General features: G+C 43.8%; 1 protein-coding gene across 4 annotated transcripts in view; it reads right to left on the minus strand.

Moving 5' to 3' along the window:
* LOC138681628 (presenilin-2-like) overlaps positions 1 to 23,815 on the minus strand; it is a 142,817-nt gene that overhangs the window by 14,967 nt on the left and 104,035 nt on the right. For 2 of the 4 annotated variants that reach the window (XM_069769294.1, XM_069769295.1), the window contains exons 8-9: positions 19,913 to 19,984; positions 17,206 to 17,313 (exon numbers count right to left, since the gene is read on the minus strand). In XM_069769294.1, the coding sequence (XP_069625395.1) occupies positions 17,206 to 17,313; positions 19,913 to 19,984 (180 nt within the window). Of the gene's footprint in view, positions 1 to 5,112; positions 5,548 to 17,205; positions 17,314 to 19,912; positions 19,985 to 23,815 lie in introns of those variants that run through there. The other 2 variants (XM_069769297.1, XM_069769296.1) reach the window with 2 other exon arrangements.

Here is a 23,815-nt window from a genome sequence, read left to right on the forward strand (position 1 = left end):
CAAAAAACAAGACCTTACATGACTCTGTGGACCAAAATATGGAAAAATTATAGCTCTCAAAATGTGGTAACGCAAAAAATATTTTTTGCAATAAAAAGCATCTTTCAGTGTGACGGCTGCCAATCACAAAAATCCGCTAAAAAACTCGCTATAAAAGTAAATCAAACCCCCCTTCATCACCCCCTTAGTTAGGGAAAAATTTAAAAAATGTATTTATTTCCATTTTCCCATTAGGGCTAGGGTTAGGGTTAGGGCTAGGGTTGGGGCTAGGGTTGGGGCTAGGGTTGGGGCTAGGGTTGGGGCTAGGGTTGGGGCTAGGGTTGGGGCTAGGGTTAGGGTTGGGGCTAGGGTTAGGGTTTAGATTACATTTACAGTTGGGAATAGAGTTGGGATTAGGGTTAGGGGTGTGTCAGGGTTAGAGGTGTGGTTAGGGTTACTGTTGGAATTAGGGTTAGGGGTGTGTTTGGATTAGGGTTTCAGTTATAATTGGGGGGTTTCCACTGTTTAGGCACATCAGGGGCTCTCCAAACACGACATGGCGTCCGATCTCAATTCCAGCCAATTCTGCGTTGAAAAAGTAAAACAGTGCTCCTTCCCTTCCGAGCTCTCCCGTGTGCCCAAACAGGGGTTTACCCCAACATATGGGGTATCAGCGTACTCAGGACAAATAGGACAACAACTTTTGGGGTCCAATTTCTTCTGTTACCTTTGGGAAAATACAAAACTGGGGGCTAAAAAACAATTTTTGGGGGAAAAAAAAAGATTTTTTATTTTCACGGCTCTGCGTTATAAACTGTAGTGAAACACTTGGGGGTTCAAAGTTCTCACAACACATCTAGATGAGTTCCCTGGGGGGTCTAGTTTCCAATATGGGGTCACTTGTGGGGGGTTTCTACTGTTTAGGTACATTAGGGGCTCTGCAAACGCAATGTGATGCCTGCAGACCATTCCATCTAAGTCTGCATTCCAAATGGCACTCCTTCCCTTCCGAGCCCTCCCATGCGCCCAAACGGTGGTTCCCCCCACATATGGGGTATCAGCGTACTCAGGACAAATTGGACAACAACTTTTGGGGTCAAATTTCTCCTCTTACCCTCGGGAAAATACAAAACTGGGGACTAAAAAATAATTTTTGTGGGAAAAAATTTTTGTTTTATTTTTACGGCTCTGCATTATAAACGTCTGTGAAGCACTTGGTGGGTCAAAGTGCTTACCACACCTCTAGATAAGTTCCTTAGGGGGTCTACTTTCCAAAATGGTGTCACTTGTGGGGGGTTTCAATGTTTAGGCACATCAGTGGCTCTCCAAATGCAACATGGCGTCCCATCTCAATTCCTGTCAATTTTGCATTGAAAAGTCAAATGGTGCTCCTTCGCTTCCGAGCTCTGTCATGCGCCCAAACAGTGGTTTACCCCACATATGGGGTATCGTTGTACTCAGGACAAATTGTACAACAACTTTTGGGGTCCATTTTCTCCTGTTACCCTTGGTAAAATAAAACAAATTGGAGCTGAAGTAAAGTTTTTGTGAAAAAAAGTTAAATGTTCATTTTTATTTAAACATTCCAAAAGTTCCTGTGAAGCACCAGAAGGGTTAATAAACTTCTTGAATATGCTTTTGAGCACCATGAGGGGTGCAGTTTTTAGAATGGTGTCACACTTGGGTATTTTCTATCATATAGACCCCTCAAAATGACTTCAAATGAGATGTGGTCCCTAAAAAAAAATGGTGTTGTAAAAATGAGAAATTGCTGGTCAACTTTTAACCCTTATAACTCCCTAAAAAAAAAAAAAATTTTGGTTCCAAAATTGTGCTGATGTAAAGTAGACATGTGGGAAATATTACTTATTAAGTATTTTGTGTGACATATCTCTGTGATTTAATTGCAGAAAAATTCAAAGTTGGAAAATTGCGAAATTTTCATAATTTTCGCCAAATTTCCGTTTTTTTCACAAATAAACGCAGGTACTATCAAAGAATTTTTACCACTATCATGAAATACAATATGTCACGAGAAAACAATGTCAGAATCACTGGGATCCGTTGAAGCGTTCCAGAGTTATAACCTCATAAAGGGACACTGGTCAGAATTGTAAAAATTGGCCCGGTCATTAACGTGCAAACCACCCTTGGGGGTAAAGGGGTTAAAATAAAGAGCAGTATCGCGCCTATTGTGATGATAAAACACTAAAAAAATTTAAAAACAAAAAAATTTAATAAAATCTTTATGAAATATCTCCGTTGTATCATTTCACAAAGGAAAATTTGTAAATGGTGTATGTACAAATGTCCACAGGCAAAACTGTGTTGGTGCTGGGTTATTAAGGTAATGAAGAAGGGAAATGAAATCTGGTTCAGTTGGATCTTTTAAAATCACATATATATTACATTTTGAACTGGTGTGTAGGCCTTTCAAGTTTACATTTTTTTTTCTTTTTGGGGGTGGGGAAGGTGAGGGGTAAATGGTTTGAAAGGTAGCACATACAATACCATTATGGAATCCAGCTCAGACTGGAGGGCCTTTTATTTTTTGTGGTGTTTTTTATCTCAAAACTTTCGTAGGTGGCCTGCATGAACATTGCTCTGATAATGTCAGCAGGGTGGTTATAACATCATTTACATTTGGGACTTTGGGGGTTTGTTTCTAACAATATAAACTTGTCATACTTGCAGAGCCAACTGGGACCAGTGCCGTGGCCTGCCCACCCACATAGGATCACCGCCCACCAGGGACCCAGAGACCACAGCCGCTTTGACGATGTAAGTATAAAGTCCCCACAACTACAGCTTCACTTTGAATGTGTATAGTAGATTACAAGGCTTTTTATACTTGCAGAGCCAACGGTGAACAACATGCACAGGTCAAGAACGATATCATCTTCTGAGAGCCCTTTTCCACAGCGGGAGTGTTTTGCGGTAATTATCGATGTTTACATATGATGTAGCTACACATAAAATGTTTTTTTTATCACTATATGCCTTAATTCTTTTTCACAGGAAGCTGAATCAGCCGAGGGACTCTCAGAAGAAGACGAGAGGGGTGGAGAAAGACAAGGAGAGGGCGCACAGAGTGTAAGTTTTGTCGAAACCGCTTCACGCATCACTGACCAACCAACACCTGTAAACCATGGACATACATAACAGTACACATACAACATATGCATAAATTTAACGTGATTCTTTTTAATGTTTTCCAGTCTGCTGCACGGGAAGATCCTCCCAGGCGCTCCCGGAGCCAACGTTCTCGTGGCCGCGGTCGCCGTCAGGTGTGTTGTTTTTTTTTTTTTTCACGTCTATTACAATCTTTTTTGGATTCAGTGTAGTAATGTTCTTTTTATGTTTTTAAATAAATATCAACAGCGCGCTGCCGATTCAGACACAGAGGACACTATGGGAATCGATGTGGACCGTCTGATTGAGGAGGTACGCGAACGGCACCCGCTCTGGCATATGGGTGACCGCCGCCATGCAGACACATATGTGACCCGTTGGCTTTGGGAGGAAGTATGCCTGAATGTTTTGCCAAGGTCGGAGGACCTTGATCCAAGCCAGCAGACTCAAGAATGTAAGTATGAACTTAACAGTTATGTTTTGAACAGAATGAAATGCGTTATAACTTAGTTGATTGTATTCTTGTCTTTACAGGTGAAAGGGTTAGGAAGCGGTGGCGGTCACTCAGAGATCGCTACAAGAGGGAGTTCAACAAGGAGATGCAGGCACCGAGTGGCTCAGGACGCCGAAGGACTACATACAAACATGGGCCAGCCCTGTCCTTCCTCCGCGAGAGTATGCTGCAAAGAGTGTAAGTATTCAACAGGGCATCGAATGACCAATTGTACTTTCCTTGTTTTGTTTCAGTCAGGACTTTGCCTCAAATCAATATTGTTATTTGTTGTCTATTTCACAGCACCTTCTCCAGCCACCGGGCGCCTGCAACAACCTCGGACCCCTCTGTAGCGATCTCTCAGGAGTCCGTCACCAAGGGCCACGTCGCGGTAGGCCACATCCCTCTGACCCCTCATCTGGCCCTTACGGTACCTCTACCCCATCCACATCCCAAGCCACCAGCGGTGGAGCAGCATCGCAGCCCTCGTTACTGGAAGCTGCTGGTACAGACATAGCGTTCCCTTTACCACACCCCTCTGATCCTGCCACCTCTAGACCACCGTTAGGTTCGTGGCGGCAGCGACAGAGGGGTCCGGAAAGGAGCTATGCTCCTGAGTTCTTGCATCTGAATGCATCCTTTCAAAACTCTTTCAAGATTTTGGGAGAGCAAGTGACTGCTGGTTTCAGCATGGTGCAAGCACGCATCAGTGAAACCCACACTGAAACTAGCAGTCGTTTGGATAGGCTGCATTCAGATGTAAGTCAATCACCGGCCAACCTTTTTTTCCAATCAATGCTCAGGAGCATGGAAAAGCTATCTCTTGGCCAGCAGGTGCAGGTAATGCACGAGTGCCATTCTGCTCTACTGCGGGTCATGAGCCACACTCCCACACCTCCACTACAAATTTACAACCCCAGTCCCAATACCAACCCCAGTCCCAATACCAACCCCAATCTCAATACCAACCCCAGTCCCAAAACCAAACCCAGTCCCAATTCCCATCCCGGCCACCAATCACAATGTCTTCCCCAATGTTTTCCTCGTCTAGCTTTCCTTCCCAGTTTACTCTTCCTACCCTTAGCCCTACAACACCCTCCCCAGCTCGGGCAACTGCTTTTTCTCCCCATCAGTCTGCCCCACAAACGCATTCCCCACCTATCGACGTGGTCCAACATTCCAGCCCCTCCGCTAATATCTCCACCCAACATTTTACAGATTTGTAAAAAAAATTTATGTTGCTGTGTTTGTGTGCAAAAATAAAAAATAAAAAATTTGGTTAAATAAAAAGGAAAAAAAAATATTTGACACTTTACCATAAAAAATTTACAAAACAAAAAATGCAAAAAAAAAAAAAAAAGGTTGACACTATTTGTTCAGTCAACCAACCTATCTTTTCAAATGTTTTTATAAATTTTATGTGTCAATAAATTATGTTTTTGTTTGAAAAAATAAATGCTTATGGTTGATTCATTTGATATATTAAGAATTGTAAATAAAACCACACGTTTGAACGTATAAACATTGGGTTTATTACACCACATACAGTTAGGTCCATATATATTTGGACAGAGACAACATTTTTCTGATTTTGGTTATAGATATTACCACAATGAATTTTAAACAAAACAATTCAGATGCAGTTGAATTTCAGACTTTCATTCGAGGGTATTCACATTAAAATTGGATGTAGGGTTTAGGAGTTTCAGATCCTTAACATGTGCCACCCTGTTTTTAAAGGGACCAAAAGTAATTGGACAATTGACTCCAAAGCTATTTCATTGAAAGGTGTAGACAATCCCTTTGTTATGTCATTCTCAATTAAGCAGATAAAAGGCCTGGCGTTGATTTGAGGTGTGGTGCTTGCATTTGGAAGGTTTTGCTGTGAAGTAAACATGCAGTCAAAGGAGCTCTCCATGCAGGTGAAACAAGCCATCCTTACGCTGCGAAAACAGAAAAAAACCATCAGAGAAATTGCTACAATATAAGGAGTGGCAAAATCTACAATTTGGTACATCCTGAGAAAGAAAGAAAGCACTGGTGAACTCATCAATGCAAAAAGACCTGGGCGCCCACGGAAGACAACAGTGGTGGATGATCGCAGAATAATCTCCATGGTGAAGAGAAACCCCTTCACAACAGCCAACCAAGTGACCAACACTCTCCAGGAGGTAGGCGTATCAATATCCAAATCTACCATAAAGAGAAGACTGCATGAAAGTAAATACAGAGGGTTCACTGCACGGTGCAAGACACTAATAAGCATCAAGAATAAAAAGGCTAGACTGGACTTTGCTAAAAAAACTTTTAAAAAAGCCAGCACAGTTCTGGAAGAACTTTCTTTGGACAGATGAAACCAAGATCAACCTCTACCAGAATGATGGAAAGAGAAAAGTATGGCAAAGGCGTGGTACAGCTCATGATCCAAAGCATACCACATCATCTGTAAAACTCGGCGGAGGCAGTGTGATGGCTTGGGCATGCATGGCTGCCAGTGGCACTGGGTCACTAGTGTTTATTGATGATGTGACACAGGACAGAAGCAGCCGAATGAATTCTGAGGTATTCAGAGACATACTGTGTGCTCAGATCCAGCCAAATGCAGCCAAACTGATTGGTCGTCATTTCATACTACAGATGGACAATGAGCCAAAACATAAAGCCAAAGCAACCCAGGAGTTTATTAAGGCAAAGAAGTGGAATATTCTAGAATGGCCAAGTCAGTCACCCGATCTCAACCCAATTGAGCATGCATTTCACTTGTTAAAGACTAAACTTCAGACAGAAAGGCCCACAAACAAACAGCAACTGAAAACCACCGCAGTGAAGGCCTGGCAGAGCATAAAAAGGAGGAAACACAGCGTCTGGTGATGTCCATGAGTTCAAGACTTCAGGCAGTCATTGCCAACAAAGGGTTTTCAACCAAGTACTAAAAATGAACATTTTATTTAAAATTATTGAATTTGTCAAATTACTTTTTGCCCCTTTAAAAACAGGGTGGCACATGTTAAAGAGCTGAAACTCCTAATCCATTCATCCAATTTTAATGTGGATACCCTCAAATGAAAGCTGAAAGTCTGAACTTCAACTGCATCTGAATTGTTTTGTTTAAAATTCATTGTGGTAATGTCTATAACCAAAATTAGAAAAATGTTGTCTCTGTCCAAATATATATGGACCTAACTGTATACCCAAGTGTATTCTACTAATTATGAAGTTGGTGGTAATAAAACAACTTAATACACAAACATGTAGCAACACGAACTGAAATTAAAGTTCACACAATGTTATCTTGCCAGGGCACCATACCCACAGGTGAAACAAAATACTCAGCAAAGTTGTCCCTTATTCTGGTAACAGAACCGGCAGAACGTACAGAGCTGCTGTGGTAATCCCACAGGGTGGTCTCCAAATCCTCATCATCCACGGAAACTGGCTCCTTGGAAAGGACATAGTTATGGAGGACCACGCAGGCCTTCACAACCTCATCCACAGTTCGTATGTGCAGAGATATGGCGGTGAGCAGTACGCGCCACTTTGCAGTCAGAATGCCGAATGCACACTCCACCACCCTACGCGCTCTAGTTAAGCGATAATTGAACACTTTTATCGTTCTGGTCAAGTTTCGGCTTGAGTACGGTTTGAGGAGGTGTGGGGACAACTGAAAGGCCTCATCACCCACACAGACATACGGCATAGGTGGTCCTGTTGTTCCCGGGAGTGGTCTGGCAGGTGGAAAGTCGTATGTATCGCCATACAAACACCGGCCCATCGGTGAAGTTTTAAACACTTGGGAGTCGTTGGACCGTCCATAGGCTCCAATGTCAAGAGCCAGAAATTACAGTTAGCATCCGCTATGGCCATTAGTACGATAGAAAAGTACTTCTTGTAGTTGTAGTACTCCGAGCCTGTTCCTGCCGGTTTTGCTATACGGATGTGTTTCCCATTGACTACTCCCAAGCAATTAGGGAAATGGCACACTTTCTCAAAGTGTTCTGCACTCTGCAGCCAGATGTCCCTTGTTGGTTGTGGAATGTACTCCGTGTGCAAGGTATCCCATATCGCCAGGAAGCTCACTTTCACAATTCCGGAAATGGTCGATATTCGAAGTCGAAACTGGTAGTGAAGTGACGTTAGAGATTCTCCTGTAGCCAAGAATCTGTGAAAAAGCAAAAGAATAGTTAGAAAAGATTGTAAAGACAGCAATTTAAATAAATATATGTATTTTTTTTTAACCAATTTAAAAATGCAACTTTTTGGGGGGGTGAGGATGCTTCAGTGCACATTAAACATCAACAATTTTACATCTCTGCATACATGGGCCCATACACGGTAAATATTTACATGGTCCAGAAAATGCAACTATGTATACAGCGCTGTATTTTGGGGACCATGTTCACTGCTGATGTTGTTTTCTATTCGTTAAAAAATGCTGGCATGGCATTACATATGAGCAATTTGATAAAAAACAAAAAAACTTACCGCAGGGTCACCATCAGCCGCTCCGCCGGTGTAATGGAAGACCTCATGCGTGTGTCCTGCCTTTGGATGACATCCCTGACTTTTTCAAGCAACACATCAAAGTGGTCCTGCCTCATCCGAAGATAATTATAAAATTTCTCCGGGTTCTGCCGTAACTCCATGTACAGGGTAGAATAGATGCCCCGGGTCATCCGCAGTGTGCTAATGGGATGAATCCATAGTCTGCGACGTCGAGGGTGACGCATCCACCGTCATTCTGCTGCCGCCTCCTGCTCCCGAACCATGATATCCAGGCGATTGGTCTCAAAAATCACATCGGTAACCATGCTCGCAATCCTCCAAAGCACTCCCTTCCATCTCTGCCACTTTCTCTAAACCCTTTCAAAGATGGGCTGTAAAAACTGTCTGTATATACTTAACCATATTTTCCAGTAGCCAATCACATACAAGGAGACTCCCACTTTTAGGCATGGAAAACGGATCCGTCATAAAAACGGAAACAACGGATACAACGGATCCAGTTTTTCAACGGAAGCGTCTATCGAATCGCCGACGCATCCGTCGAAATAATGGAAGCGTTGTATCCGTTTTACTGTCTTTGCGACGCATCCGTCGATGCGTCGCAACGACGCTTTTCGACGCCCGGAGAAAAACACTAGTGTGAAAGTAGCCTTAGCAGCATCATTATTATAAAGGTATAGAAAATATACTGGCAACATTAAGAAAACCGTAATCTACATATCAGAAAAAAAATGCTTCACCTTACAAAACCATTTTTATTGAACCAAAATAATTTCACATGCAAAATAGAAACCAAAATATGAGCAGAAATTAAAAGTACTTGACATTACACTATGCAAATTGCCTCATCAGAGAAAAAGAGGACTTAAAGTTTATAGCGCCACCTGTTGGAAGTAGCAATCCTACAAGTCACAATCAACCCTTTAAGGAGTCATGCAATATGACTTAGGATAAAAGCCAAATCATTATCTCAATTCGCAGATACGGTTTTCGGGCTGTTGGCCCTCGTCAGTGCGAAGCATGAGAACTAATTTGGCTAGATGAGCGGCTCTGGACTGGGGTCTAAGGGGCAACGTTTCTCCTTATGGAGAGTGACATACCAGCTCTGGCTTGTCAAGGTAAGAAGGCTTATTCGCCATGCAATGCTCCTCTGGGAAATATAATATGCAAATTGTCTCTTCAGAGAAAAAGAGGACTTAATTAGACTCATTAGACTGTCATTGATACGATTTTTCAGGGTTGTCCCTACATAACATCCAACAGTAATCTGCCATCATTGAGTCATTCCAAACACCCTGGTAGCGGTGTTCCATTACTTTAATGTCTTGGTAAAACCATTTGCCTTGCTCATCGCTTACATCCCCAAGATTTTGAGGGGAGAAATCTAAATGTGAATGCAAAAAGTGCATTTTCAGAGACATGCGACATCCAAGACACTGGTATGCATTTAGCAGTTCCTCAACACCTTCAACATATTCTGGAGATTTTTTTTTCCCTAAGACGTTTTCACAGATCCACTTGAAGCTTTTCCAAGATCTCAATTCCTTATCATTTAGAGTTCCTTCAAACATCTCTCATAAGGTCTCTGATCTGAGATCCAACAAATACCCCTTCCTTCAGTTTTGCTATGAAATGCTGGAGAATTTCTGTGAAATGTACTGGAACCCTTGTGAATTGGTCTTTGTCATGGCTTTCACAAAGTTTTTAATCAATCCCAACTTATATGTTGTGGAGGAAGAAAGATTTTTGTTGGAGTAACTTAAAGATTATGATGAACATTGTCTCTACCTGGAGCAGAAAGGTTTCTCTGTCCCCAATCATGACGAAAATAATGCTCTACTGTAGTTCTACAGTCCCATAAACACAAGAAGCAACAATATTTTGTGAAACCTCCTTGTATTCCCATTAGCAGACCAATCACTTTAAAATCTCCACAGATATTCCATTGATGATGCTTATATTGTATAGCATCCAAAACAACTGACAGATTTTCATAACTTTCCTTTAGATGACATGAGTGAGCAATAGGGATTGATGGTTTCATATTACCATTGTGAAGCAACATTGCTTTCAAACTTCTCTGGCATGAGTCAATAAACAATTGCCAATCTGCAACAAAATACTCTTGATTCAGTTCTTCAAAGAGGCCATTCACATTGCTACAGTACCCTGATGTGCCTAGGCAGTAGAGACCCCCCAAAAGTGACCCCATTTTGGGAACTAGACCCCCCCCAAGAAGCTTATCTAGATGTGTGGTGAGCACTTTGAACACCCAAGTGCTTCAGTGTTTTGCTTGCTGGCTCCACTTCATCTCCTCTTCCTATCGCTGTTGGGGTACCTCAGGGCTCAGTCCTTGGCCCCCTTCTCTTCTCTCTCTACACCCTTCTCTTCTCTCTCTACACGGCCCCAATTAGACAGACCATCAGCAGATTTGGCTTTCAGTTCCATCTTTACGCTGAATACACAATTATGCACGTCATCCCCTGACCTTAACCCCGCTGTACTACAGAAAGCCAGTGACTGTCTGTCCGCAGTCTCCAACATCATGTCCGCTCTCTATCAAACTCAACCTCTCCAAAACTGAACTTCTGCTCCCACTATCTACTAACCTTCATAAATCTGACTTTTCCCTCTCCGTGGGTGGCATCGAAATAACACCCCGGCAGCAGGCACGCTGTCTGGATGTTATGTTTGACTCCGATCTCTCCTTCACATCCCATATACAATCTCTTGCCCACTCTTGCCGCTTACAACTAAAGAATATCTCTAGAATCCACCCTTTTCTCACCATGGAAACAACAAAACCCCCTCACTGTCGCCTTGATCCACTCCCACCTGGACTACTGCAATGCTCTATTAATTGGCCTCCATGTTACTCGACTTTCTACTCTCCAGTCCATCCTTAATGCAGCAGCCAGGGTTGTTCATCTAGCTCATCGGCATTCAGACATGTCCACTCTTCACCAGTCGTTACACTGGCTGCCCATCCATTATAGAATCCAATTCAAAGTACTTGTTCTCACCCATAAAGCTCTCCACAGTGTGGCACCCCCTTACATCTCCTCCCTCATTTCTGTCTATCTGGCTAACCAACCACTGCGCTCTGCAAACTACTTTCAACTAACCTCTGCGCTAATCCATACCTCCCACTCCCGACTCAAAGACTTCTCCAGTGCTAAGCCAATCCTCTGGAATGCTCTACCCCAAGATATTAGGATCATCCACAGTTTGTATGGTTTTAGGTGCTCCCTCAAAACACATTTGTTCAGAGCGGCCTATCACGTTCCCTAATCAAAGTCATTTTATGTGTAAGTGTGTGTAGCCCATTCAATACTTCCATCTATCCCCCACCCCCTGAAGATGGCTGGACCATCACTGTAAATACACACCTGTACTTTGTATCTCCCCCACCTAATTGTAGATTGTAAGGGTACCGTCACACTATAACATTTCGATCGCTACGACGGTACGATTCGTGACGTTCCAGCGATATCGTTACGATATCGCTGTGTCTGACACGCAGCAGCGATCAGGGATCCTGCTGAGAATCGTACGTCGTAGCAGATCGTATGGAACTTTCTTTCATCGCTGGATCTCCCGCTGTCATCGCTAGATCGGTGTGTGTGACACTGATCTAGCGATCTAGCGATGCGATCCAGCGATGCGTTCGCTTGTAACCAGGGTAAACATCGGGTAACTAAGCGCAGGACCGCGCTTAGTTACCCGATGTTTACCCTGGTTACAAGCGTTAAACTAAAAAAAACCAAACAGCACATACTTACATTCTGGTGTCCGTCAGGTCCCTTGCCGTCTCTGCTTCCCGCACTGTGACTGTTGGCCGTAAAGTGAAAGCAGAGCACAGCGGCTGAGCTTTCACTTTCACTTTACGGCCGGCAGTCACTGAGTGCGGGAAGCAGACTGCAAGGGACCTGACGGACACCAGAATGTAAGTATGTGCTGTTTATTTTTTTTTTAGTTTTACGCTTGTAACCAGGGTAAACATCGGGTAACTAAGCGCGGTCCTGCGCTTAGTTACCCGATGTTTACCCTGGTTACCCAGGGACCTCGGCATCGTTGGTCGCTGGAGAGCTGTCTGTGTGACAGCTCCCCAGCGACCACACTACGATTTACCTACGATCACGGCCAGGTCATATCGCTGGTCGTGATCGTAGGTAAATCGTATAGTGTGACGGTACCCTAAGTCTCACGAGCAGGGTCGTCTTATTTTGCTTTAATTATTGTATTGTTAACATTGTTACTTATGACTGTTATGTTTGAAATTGTTAAACTGTAAAGCGCTGCGGAATATGTTGGCGCTATATAAATAAAGATTATTACAGTATTATACATTACACCATTGGTTCATCAACTGTGAAAAATTGTGTTAAAGTGTTGCTTCTGTTTCGATAATAACACACTTTGACATCATCATGAAGAAGACTCTTCTGTTTCAACCTAGATGCAAGAAGTTCAGCTTTGTTTTTTGACAATGAAAGGTCTCTGATGAGATCATTTAATTCATGCTGAGTAAAGCGTTCTGGCTGCTCCATCAGTTACATTCTCATCTTGACTTGATGTCTCCATATCTTCACCAGTAGCTTCAGCTCCAGAGTCTTCCTATTCTACTTCATTTTCATTCAATTCAGACAATGGTGTTACAGGAACTGGCAAGGTACCATCATGTGGAACTGGCCTAATCGCAGATGCAACTTCAGGGTAATTAATCTTATGTTTGTTCTTTGTAAAAAAAAAGCCCTTCAGTTTGACAAAACAAAAGTAGCAGTCACCACTATGATTTTTGGGTTCTCTCCAAATCATGGGAACAGCAAATGGCATAGCCACTTTCCTCATATTCAACCAGTCACGAAAACAATTTGAACAACTTGAGCATATCACATGTGGGGCCCAGCTTTTGTCTTGATCACCAAGTGGACACTTAAAGTACATCTGGTAAATCTTTTTAATATCATGAGTGATTGAATGTACTTGGCCTTTTGTTGTAAAAGAATCACACAGCAGAATCTGTTCGGATGATTGATACACTGTCGGGGCATTTTTCTCCTTTAAATCAGATCAAAAAGTAGAGTAAATTCAATTCAATGGTGGTGACAAACTAAAGAAAAAAAAATGAAAATAGCTGACTGACTATATGTAGTAATTTCCCCAGAGATGACAGAGGCAGCTTGTATTTAGAACGGATTTTACTGGAGGTAATCTGGTAGATAACTACCGTATATACTCGAGTATAAGCCGACCCGAGTATAAGCCGACCCCCCTAATTTTGCCACAAAAAACTGGGAAAACTTATTGACTCGAGTATAAGCCTAGGGTGGAAATGCAGCATTTACCGGTGAATTTCAAAAATAAAAATAGATAATTATTTCCCCATAGCTGTGCCATATAGTGCTCTGCACCGTTCATATTTCCCCATAGGTGTGAACCATATAGTGCTCTGCACCGTTCATTATGCCCCCTAGCTGTGCCATATACGGTGCTCTGCACCGTTCATTGTGCCCCATAGATGTGCCATATACGGTGCTCTGCACCGTTCACTGTGCCCCATAGCTGTGCCATATACGGTGCTCTGCACCGTTCACTGTGCCCCATAGCTGTGCTGTGCCATATACGGTGCTCTGCACCGTTCACTGTGCCCCATACATAGCTGTGCTGTGCCATATACGGTGCTCTGCACCGTTCACTGTGCCCTATAGCTGTGCTGTGCCATATACGGTGCTGTGCACCGTTCACTGTGCCCCATAGCTGTGCCATATACGGTGCTCTGCACCGTTCACTGTGCCCCATAGCTGTGCTGTGCCATATACGGTGCTCTGCACCGTTCACTGTGCCCCATAGCTGTGCTGTGCCATATACGGTGCTCTGCACCGTTCACTGTGCCCCATAGCTGTGCTGTGCCATATACGGTGCTCTGCACCGTTCACTGTGCCCCATAGCTGTGCTGTGCCATATACGGTGCTCTGCACCGTTCACTGTGCCCCATAGCTGTGCTGTGCCATATACGGTGCTCTGCACCGTTCACTGTGCCCCATAGCTGTGCTGTGCCATATATGGTGCTCTGCACCGTTCACTGTGCCCCCCCTAGCTGTGCCATATACGGTGCTCTGCACCGTTCAGTGCCCCCCCTAGCTGTGCCATATACGGTGCTCTGCACCGTTCACTGTGCCCCATAGCTGTGCCATATACGGTGCTCTGCACCGTTCACTGTGCCCCATAGCTGTGCTGTGCCATATACGGTGCTCTGCACCGTTCACTGTGCCCCATAGCTGTGCTGTGCCATATACGGTGCTCTGCACCGTTCATTGTGCCCCATAGCTGTGCTGTGCCATATCCGGTGCTCTGCACCGTTCACTGTGCCCCATAGCTGTGCTGTGCCATATACGGTGCTCTGCACCGTTCACTGTGCCCCATAGCTGTGCTGTGCCATATACGGTGCTCTGCACCGTTCATTGTGCCCCATAGCTGTGCTGTGCCATATCCGGTGCTCTGCACCGTTCACTGTGCCCCATAGCTGTGCTGTGCCATATACGGTGCTCTGCACCGTTCACTGTGCCCCATAGCTGTGCTGTGCCATATACGGTGCTCTGCACCGTTCACTGTGCCCCATAGATGTTCCACATAAATTTGTGCCGCCGCTGCCGCAATAAAGAAAAAAAAACACATACTCACCTCCCTTGATTGCAGCTCCCGGCGTCTCGTTCCGGCGCCTCCATCTTCCCGGCGTCTCTGCTCTGACTGATCAGGCAGAGGACGCCGCGCACACTGTATGCGTCATCGCGCCCTCTGCCTGATCAGTCAGAGAGCGCAGACGCCGGGAAGATGGAGGCGCCGGCCGGGAAGATGGAGCGACGCCCGGCGGCTGGAACGAGGACAGGTGAATATAACATACTCACCTAGTCCTGGCGATCCTCGCGCTGTCCCCTCCTGTCTTCGGTGCCGCAGCTTCTTTCTCTATCAGCGGTCACCGGCACCGCTGATTAGAGAAATGAATAAGCGGCTCCGCCCCTATGGGAGGTGGAGCCGCTTATTCATTTCTGTAATGAGCGGTCCCACGTGACCGCTGAAGAGGGGAAGAAGCTGCAGCGCCGAAGCCCGTGGGACGGCAGGGACAGCGCGAGGATCGCTGGGACTAGGTAAGTATACCCCAGCGCCCTCACCCCCTCACCTGCCGACCCCACCGCTACCGTGACTCGAGTATAAGCCGAGGGGGGCACTTTCAGCCCAAAAATTTGGGCTGAAAATCTCGGCTTATACTCGAGTATATACGGTATATACAGTTGTGAGTTAAACGGGTCAGCCTATTCCTTACAGATGAATATTTGCAGACAGGCAGTTTCTTAGTGTGATATTGGCTGCTTTCCCTCTGTCGAGACCCTCATTCAGTTACACCTCAGTGGCTGAGGGGTTTTCTTCCCTCTGAGGCAACTTGCCCTCCGACAAATACAGTAAAAATCCTCTCATAGGCTACGTTCACACTAGCGTTGTGCGCCGCTGCGTCGGCGACGCACAACGCACCGAAAAACGCGTGCAAACGCACACAAAAACGCTGCGTTTTTCGATGCGTGCGTCGTTTTTTGACGAAAATCGGACGCAAGAAAAATGCAACTTGTTGCGTTTTCTTGGTCCGACGCTAGCGTCAAAAAAGACGCACGTGTCGGAAAACGCAACAAGCAAAAACGCATGCGTCCCCCATGTTAAACATAGGGGCGCATGACGCGTGCGTCGCCGCTGCGTCGCCCGACGCTAGCGCGACGCACACTAGCCGAACGCTAGTGTGAACGTAGCCATAATGGTGTCTGTCCGCTGCCTTCCCTTCTATCTTCCTGTGGCAGGGCTCAGATCCCAGTAGAGGCCTGTCTGTCAGAGTCTCACATACCGGTCCTTGCTTCTATCACCATCCTTTGACTACTCATATCTTACCGCCTCATAACAGATAACACCACCCAATAACATGTGACTTTCCGAGAAGCAGTCACTGGTTGACTGCATTATCAATACTCCTTCCCATAAGACTCACTAAAACCTTTACTGATGTTGTCCCTGTAACAAAATTCACAATTCAGTAAGACAAGCAAAGAAATGGGAATAACATAGGAAAAACCACATACTTTGAAAATGCAGAAATAACGTAAAAACAAAAAGAATTATATCTCAGAAACTTTATGTGATAGAGAAAAACTAAGCATATTTTTGGAATCAGCACATCAAACTCCATAAAACAGACAGATTACCTTTGCTGATGATTTTTTTTGTGTTGACCAGTGTAATAAGATAAAAAATTAATCACCAATAAAGATAGATATGCAGGTAAAAGGAGATGAAAAAATTTGACTGCATTGTAATCCAGAGCAGAGACATGTACCAAACAACATTGGCTAGGAACACACTGTGTAAGGCAAGTCCAGCCTATATAGTAATAGATGTAGTGTGAAACAAAGAAGATGATGGAATGGCATAACTCATAAAGTGACTAGTGCTATTAAGTAACTAAAGTCCTGCTTACCCATGGGTGAGGAAGGATTAGATGAGCCCACCACAACTGCCCAACGCACGTTTCGTGTACTGCTTTCTCAAGGGAAAGTGCACTGACTCAAACGCTGCAGCATTTCAGAGAAAAACAGTTTTAAAGCCGCTGGGGACTGAGCCGCATTGGAGGCCAGTCATATAGGAGGGCCATGGCAGCTTCTTCCTGCCCGCTGGCCTGGATTGACAGGTCTCTGTCTATACACAGAGACATGTCAATCCAGGGATGCAGGCAAGGAAAAGCTGATGGGGACTTGCCTTTTCGAGTAGTCACCAGCTTGTCATGCTGCCTGTGGATCAGGAAGCATGTATCAGTGTCCGGTTCACTTGAACCATTTTTCCTTATGTCACCTCTTAGTTGGTTTACTCTGACCACTGCCCCATTAGTTCACCAGTAATACACAGGGAACAAAAATACATCACCTTGCTCATGAATTATGGATTTCTTCACTTTTATAGCCGAGCTTCATAACATTAACAGTCAATGCGTTATATATTTTGTCTTTTTCAAATTACGGTAACTTCCAGAATTCTGTAGACTAAACACATTTCACACTTACTTTCCTCGTCTCCATCATCTGATACTACAGTCCTATTAGGTGTCTGAATTTGAGACTCTGGAGTTTCTGAGTCCACTTGTGATATGTGGTTAACATTTTCTGATGCTTCTGCATTAAAAAAAGAAAAGGATCTTTAAAAAAAAAAATAAAAAATTTTGCAACCGTTGTCGTTTTCAGGTCAGTTATGGCCAGCTCCACCAAAGTGGATGGAGCAGGGACGAGACAAGGCATGGCAAAGCTCACCCTCAAATTCCTGAAAAGTTGCAGTGTACCTGAAGCCAGATAGGTTACTGTGGAATAACATTTCTGGCAGAGGTGTTCTTCACGAGTACGGCACATCTTACTCCAACTGGCCACAACACAAGTCTTGAGTGAACTGAGGCCTAACTCCTGTCCCTTCAGGAAGAGTTTTTAGCAAGACTCAATCAGCAGAAGCAGGTTTACAAAGACAGGGTAACCCCTATATATACAGCTAATAAAGGATCTACCAGTCACAATAGGTGATGTCACCGCTGACCCTGCTCCCCCTGCCGTCACAATGACCTCTTTACATGCTCACACACAAATAGAGAGAAACGTATCCCATCATGATTTGTCAAGAAATTGAGGGAAACCTGTAGGTCTCCCAACAGTTCCAAATTATCACCACATTGTTCTATATCTGTTCACTACTCTGTTCTATGAAAGTCCTTTATTTTGAACACAAATGATGACATCTTTTAACCTGATGGTCATCATAGGCTAATGAAGCATGGCTAGTCAGACAGGGGGACAATCTCCCCAGACTAGTCCTGCCTTGGATCTTTTACCACGTTCCCCTTGGCGAGATTGAAATCTTCCAACCAACCCTAGTCATGGTAGGACCACAGTCACATAATGCACAGATTTTCAGTAACCCTATCATTAAGGGGATTGCACAGAGGATGTCTATCAACTAGTCTGGGGGAAGAGACATCTGACGGAATAGTCCCGTTTCCTTAGCATGTGGCGAGCAGTAGATTAAAAGTTGTTTTTTTTTCTAAATAACAGCATTTGTTTGAAAACTAAAAGATTTTATTAGAGCACAGTAGTGAGTGCATATAACGTTATAGAAGCATTCCCCAAAATCTTATTTCTTAGTCCCTTTGTATTAGGTACATTACACACGGTGCATGTGTTAAAGGGAATTTCTGGTCTTACCAAACTGCTGAAATATACCAGTGTGACATGTGCACGCAGTCATAATTCCCTGTAATTCCTCGTGCAAGTGGTTTACAGTGGGGCACATAAGAGCGGCAGCAGGTTTAACGAAAGCATTTAGTTTTTTTGATACTTTACTACATTGCCAGTTTTTTTTTTTCTTTAAATGACTACTCATGTGAGCGTTGAAGCCAATCACCGACCTAAAGTGAGACCTTTAAGTGAACCTGACAACTTATACATGCTGTGCGATCCACGGGCCACATGTATCAGGCAGTGGCTGCATGATCTCAGCCAGGTGAGCTTGACTCTGAAATGCTGCGGAGTTTGGGTGAAAAGCATACTTTAAAGGGACACTGTCACCTGAATTTGGAGGGAACAATCTTCAGCCATGGAGGTGGGGTTTTTGGTTGTTTGATTCACCCTTTCCTTACCCGCTGGCTGCATGCTGGCTTCAATATTGGATTGAAGTTCATTCTCTGTCCTCCATAGTACACACCTGCGCAAGGCAAGATTGCACCTTGTGCAGGCGTGTACTATGGAGGACAGAGAATGAACTTCAATCCAATATTGCAGCCAGCGTGCATCCAGCGGGTAAGGAAAGGGTGAATCAAACAACCAAAAACCCAGCCTCTATGGCTGAAGATTGTTCCCTCCAAATTCAGGTGACAGTGTCCCTTTAAACGTCACTGGGGACCGTGCAACACAGGAGAATAGTCAGACAAGCGGGTCCCTGGCGGCTTCTCCCTGCTTGCTATACTGGATTAACAGATCTCTTCCTGTGTGCATGCATAGAGAGAGGCCTGTCATTCCATTGGAGCAGGTGAAAAGAAGCTGCTGGGGACCCACCTGTCTGACTAGTCTCCAGTGCTGCTCAGTCCCCAGCGATTTTTATTGGATTTTTTCCTCCGAAACACTGCAGCATTTCAGAGTCAGACATACCTGGCTGGGATCATACAGTCCTAGCATGATACATGTTGCCTGTGGTATTGAGGCGGCTCACTGATCACTGCGTAGAGAAACACGTGATGGTGTCTCCGCGGTGTTGGATGTTTTGATCTAACCGAGGTCATTCATCCTTATGCGCATTGAGGCGGCTGTCAGTCAGTGCCTGGGTATGGTTACAGCCGTGACTAAAAGCTGAAGGGAGGAATAAAGTTAATTTCCTGCCAGTAGCATGCTTTCAGTGTGACACCACACAGCTTTAGAACACTATTACAGTAGCTTACAGATTAACCCCATATCTGTAAATTAAGAGCATTTTTTATAATGTCAGGTTCCCTTTAAGGCATATTACAAATCCTACTGATTTAGGGAAAAAAAGTAGTTATTTTGGCAACAAAACTACAACAAACAAAAACACAATGTGTATAGAGGCAGTTGTGCGTTTCCCTACACCGCAGACATCTGACGGCAGCAATTTACACTTGACGAACGCCTTTAAAAAATTTGGCCAAATACACATCTAAGTGATGTGCACGAATCCAACCTAATGGTGACACTCACATGACACCTACATGACACTTACCTTCTGGATTTTGATTTACTCTTCGGTTTGTATTTTCAGAATCTGCCATCCCCACCACCCATACCATGGCAGCTTTAACAAATGAAAACAAGAAGTCAAAATACAATTTCTCTTTAAAAGACTGCTCAGAATGCATTACAATTAGAGGGTTACATCCCCCCTCCCAAATTTTTTTTTTAATCTTCTGTCAATATGAAAGTGCAGTATAAGCTTTCTCTGACAACCCCATTACACAAATTAATTGAAGGGTACGCCGAACGTGCACATCTTCACCTCCTTAAGATCCCTGGTGGTCCTAGCAGTCGCATCAGTTGCAATTAGTAGGTCATACCCTACCAAGCAGACAGGGCTGGGGCACTTGTTTTTCTTGGGAATAACTCTTGTACGTGTTAAAATGCTAGGATGTTTCTGATCCAAATTCATCTACCAAGTAAAATGATTTAGTACAGTTACATTATGCATAATTTAAGACGGTGGCTGGCTTAGCTTTGGGAATGAGCCAGTCATGTGAAGAAACAGACGTTTTTAATACCATATGATGCAGATTTGTTCTTTTGATCGCCCGTTACATTTTGATGCAATGTCGCAGCGACCGAGAAAAACGTAATTTTGGCGTTTAATATTTTTCTCGTTAAGCCATTTAGCAATCAGGTTAATCCTTTTTTTTTTTTTTTTTTTATTGATAGATCGGGCGATTCTGAATGCTGCAATACCAAATATGTGTAGGGTTTTTTTTTATTATTATTGTTTATTGTTTTGAATGGGGCAAAAGGGGTGACAAACGTTTATACTTTATTTTTTTCATATTTAAAACTTTTTTTTTTTTTTTACTTTTGCCATGCTTCAATAGCCTCCATGGGAGGTTAGAAGCTGGCACCACTCGATCAGCTCAGCTACATAGGAGCGATCATCAGATCGCTCTTATGTAGCCGAATTACAGACTTGCTATGAGCGCTGACCACAGGGTCGCGGTCACTGCAATCTGGCATCAACAAAAACAGATGTCTCAAGACCTCTGGTTGTCATGCCGACACATCGCTGACTCCCGATCACATGATGGGGGTCAGCGATGCACGTGTTTCCGGCCCGATGGCTGGAAGCGCTAGTTAAATGCCGCTGTCAGCGTTTGACAGCGGCATTTAACTAGTTAACAGCTGCGGCTGGATCGCGATTCCACCCACCGCTATTGCGGGCACATGTCAGCTATACAAAACAGCTGACATGTCGCGACTATGATGTGGGCTCAGCACCGGAGCCCACATCAAAGGGGGAGACATGACATGCGCTGTACTAGTACGGCACATGTCGTGAAGGGGTTAAAGGGAATAAAATCCAAACCAATAGGGCCATGTGTGGAACAGTGATTGCCCACCCCCCTTGAAACATAGATGTTTGTGTAATATTACATTTGTTTGGTGATCTGAAACATTTAAGTGTGAGAAACAACTGTATATTTCTATTTAAAAAAGATCTAAAGACATTTTGTTGAGCTGGACAGTGCTTTAAAGGGACAATTTTACAGATGATAGAGTAAAACCTGCTTGCTGGCACAGACTTCATGAAATAAATTATTCGAACTATCTATGAGAGAGGATAAGAGCTGTATTAACTAATGTCTGTGAGCAAAGATTGCAGTTTTTTTTTGATGGGTGGAAGTTGTTAGGCAAACTTTTATTGAATAAAGCCAAGAATGAATCTGATTTTTCTGAAGTACTGGTTAAAGGCATTCTCACACAGGTATCACCTCCTTTCATTTAACAAGCTCCGGAAGTAGATTTGTACACAGATCAGTGTCCGGCCCATAGCCTGAACAGCTCATTTATGTATTAAGAAAATGTGGTTTTCTATGAAATAATACATGGGATCGCAGCCATCAAGGGATCATGCTATGCAGCTACCCATGACCTGCGTACCCATAGAGACGGCTTAGGAAGGTTTTTATTTTAATGGGAATCTCAACAGGCTCATAGAGGAAAAAGCTGCCTACACTGTTAGACTTCTGTAACATTGCATCTACAAATAATATTGCAGCGTTCCATAAGAGTACAATGCTGCACATAAGTGTCCAATGCTATGGCGGGGATCTTCAGAAGCCATTACTGACAGTTTGAAAGCCTGTTTTGTCAATGGAATTAAATACAGAGTGAAACTGCCCTCTCAAAGGGGTTGTTTGTTCCAAGGGGCTAGTAACATCAATTTCGATTGGCAGTGACTTTTTACATACTTTTCAATTTACGGTATTTATTTATTTATTTTTTTATAAATCTGTTTATTGAATTTTTCAGCATATTATAAAACATTCAAAACAGTAATATTAATTACAACCGTAGTTCCTTTCCCATGAACCCACCCTTCGCCCACCCTTTAAACTTCTGTGTGCACATCTTTTACAACAAAATTATGGAATTGGTGAACGACCACCAATCCGTTGTAGCAGATACCATTGCGTGTTTTCAAATTGAGTACGGAGTTTCTCTCTGGTTTCCAAAGGAAGTGAGGGAATAAAAAGAGACCATGTATTCAGAAACTTACTCGATAACCTCTCTTTGTTAGACTGAGCTTCTAACCACTCCATTTTAAACAAGAAATTGATTTTTGTATATATAAGAGAAAGCGGTGGGGCCACCGGATTCAACCAATGCTGTAATATGCTTTTTCTAGTGGCCGAGGCCCAGATCACTAAAGTTGCCTTAATGTGTTTAGGCCAATTCTGATTTGCATCGTCTATAATGTTAAAGATGGCCCATTGCGGCGTGAGTGTAAAGCTGATCCCGCACAACCTCTGTAGCTCAGAATGCACATTGGCCCATAGATCCCGAATCTTTGAGCAACCCCACAGATGATGAAAAATGTCGGTGTTACGCGATTTACATTTTGAGCACAAGTACACGTTTGAGGGAGTCATTCTAGCTTGTAAGTATGGAGTGACATAGGCTCTATGTAAAATCAGAAGAGCCATGTCAGTATAGCTGCTGTATGTAATAAATTTTCTTTGTATCATAGTTGCTTCAAGAAAATCTCCTGCTTGGTAACCTGTAAGATCTCCAGACCATTTTGCGGCCCCTGTAGTCTGACCATCCCACGACCATTTCCTTCTTATTACTGAGTAAATAGAACTTATTGACGACGGTTGGGACCTCGTATTTCTAATAAAACCATCCAGGCTAGTCTTCCCTCCCTCCACCCCCCCTACAGGAAGGCATTTTTGAACCAGACTACGCACCTGAAGAAACAGAAAAGGTTTGTTACCAAACAGTGGAAAACGGAGCGAGGCTGATTCAAAAGAAGATATAGAAAAATTAAGATCTAGCATATCTATTGCCTGTCTGCATCCCTGAGTCGCCAACTGAGTATAAAATGGCGGAGCCTTACCCCCCAAAAAACCTGGGTTCTTAAGGAAGGGCTGAAAAGGGGAAATCCCAGCACTCAACCCGCAAAGTCTCCTACATCGTCTCCAAGTCAACACTGTCTGCCAGAGTGTTGGGTATTCTTGTATTTCCGCCGGGACCTCCTCCCCTCTCAAATGTAGCAGTGCCGCCAGCGAGATATATGGGCACATCTGTTGTTCTAAACTCACATTAGCAAAATGAGAGATACCCCTTATCCAATCAATGGCAAATCTGAAGTTAGCAGCTAGGTTGTACCTGCCTATGTCCGGGAAATTTACTCCTCCGTCTTTCTTTATCGCTTGCAATTTAGCAAGGACAATACGCGTCCTGCCTCCCATACCCCAAATAAATTTTCGAAACCTAGAGTTAAGTAAACTAAGATCCGTCCTGGACAGCAAAAGGGGCAGGGTCTGAAAGGCATAAAGAAGTTTAGGGAAGATTATCATTTTGATCAAGTGGCACCTGCCTGTGAATGATAATGTGAAGTGTTTCCATGAGTGTAGGAGACTAGTTA

Source organism: Ranitomeya imitator, chromosome 5, assembly GCF_032444005.1.
Source record: "Ranitomeya imitator isolate aRanImi1 chromosome 5, aRanImi1.pri, whole genome shotgun sequence".
Classification (NCBI taxonomy): Eukaryota; Metazoa; Chordata; class Amphibia; order Anura; family Dendrobatidae; genus Ranitomeya; species Ranitomeya imitator.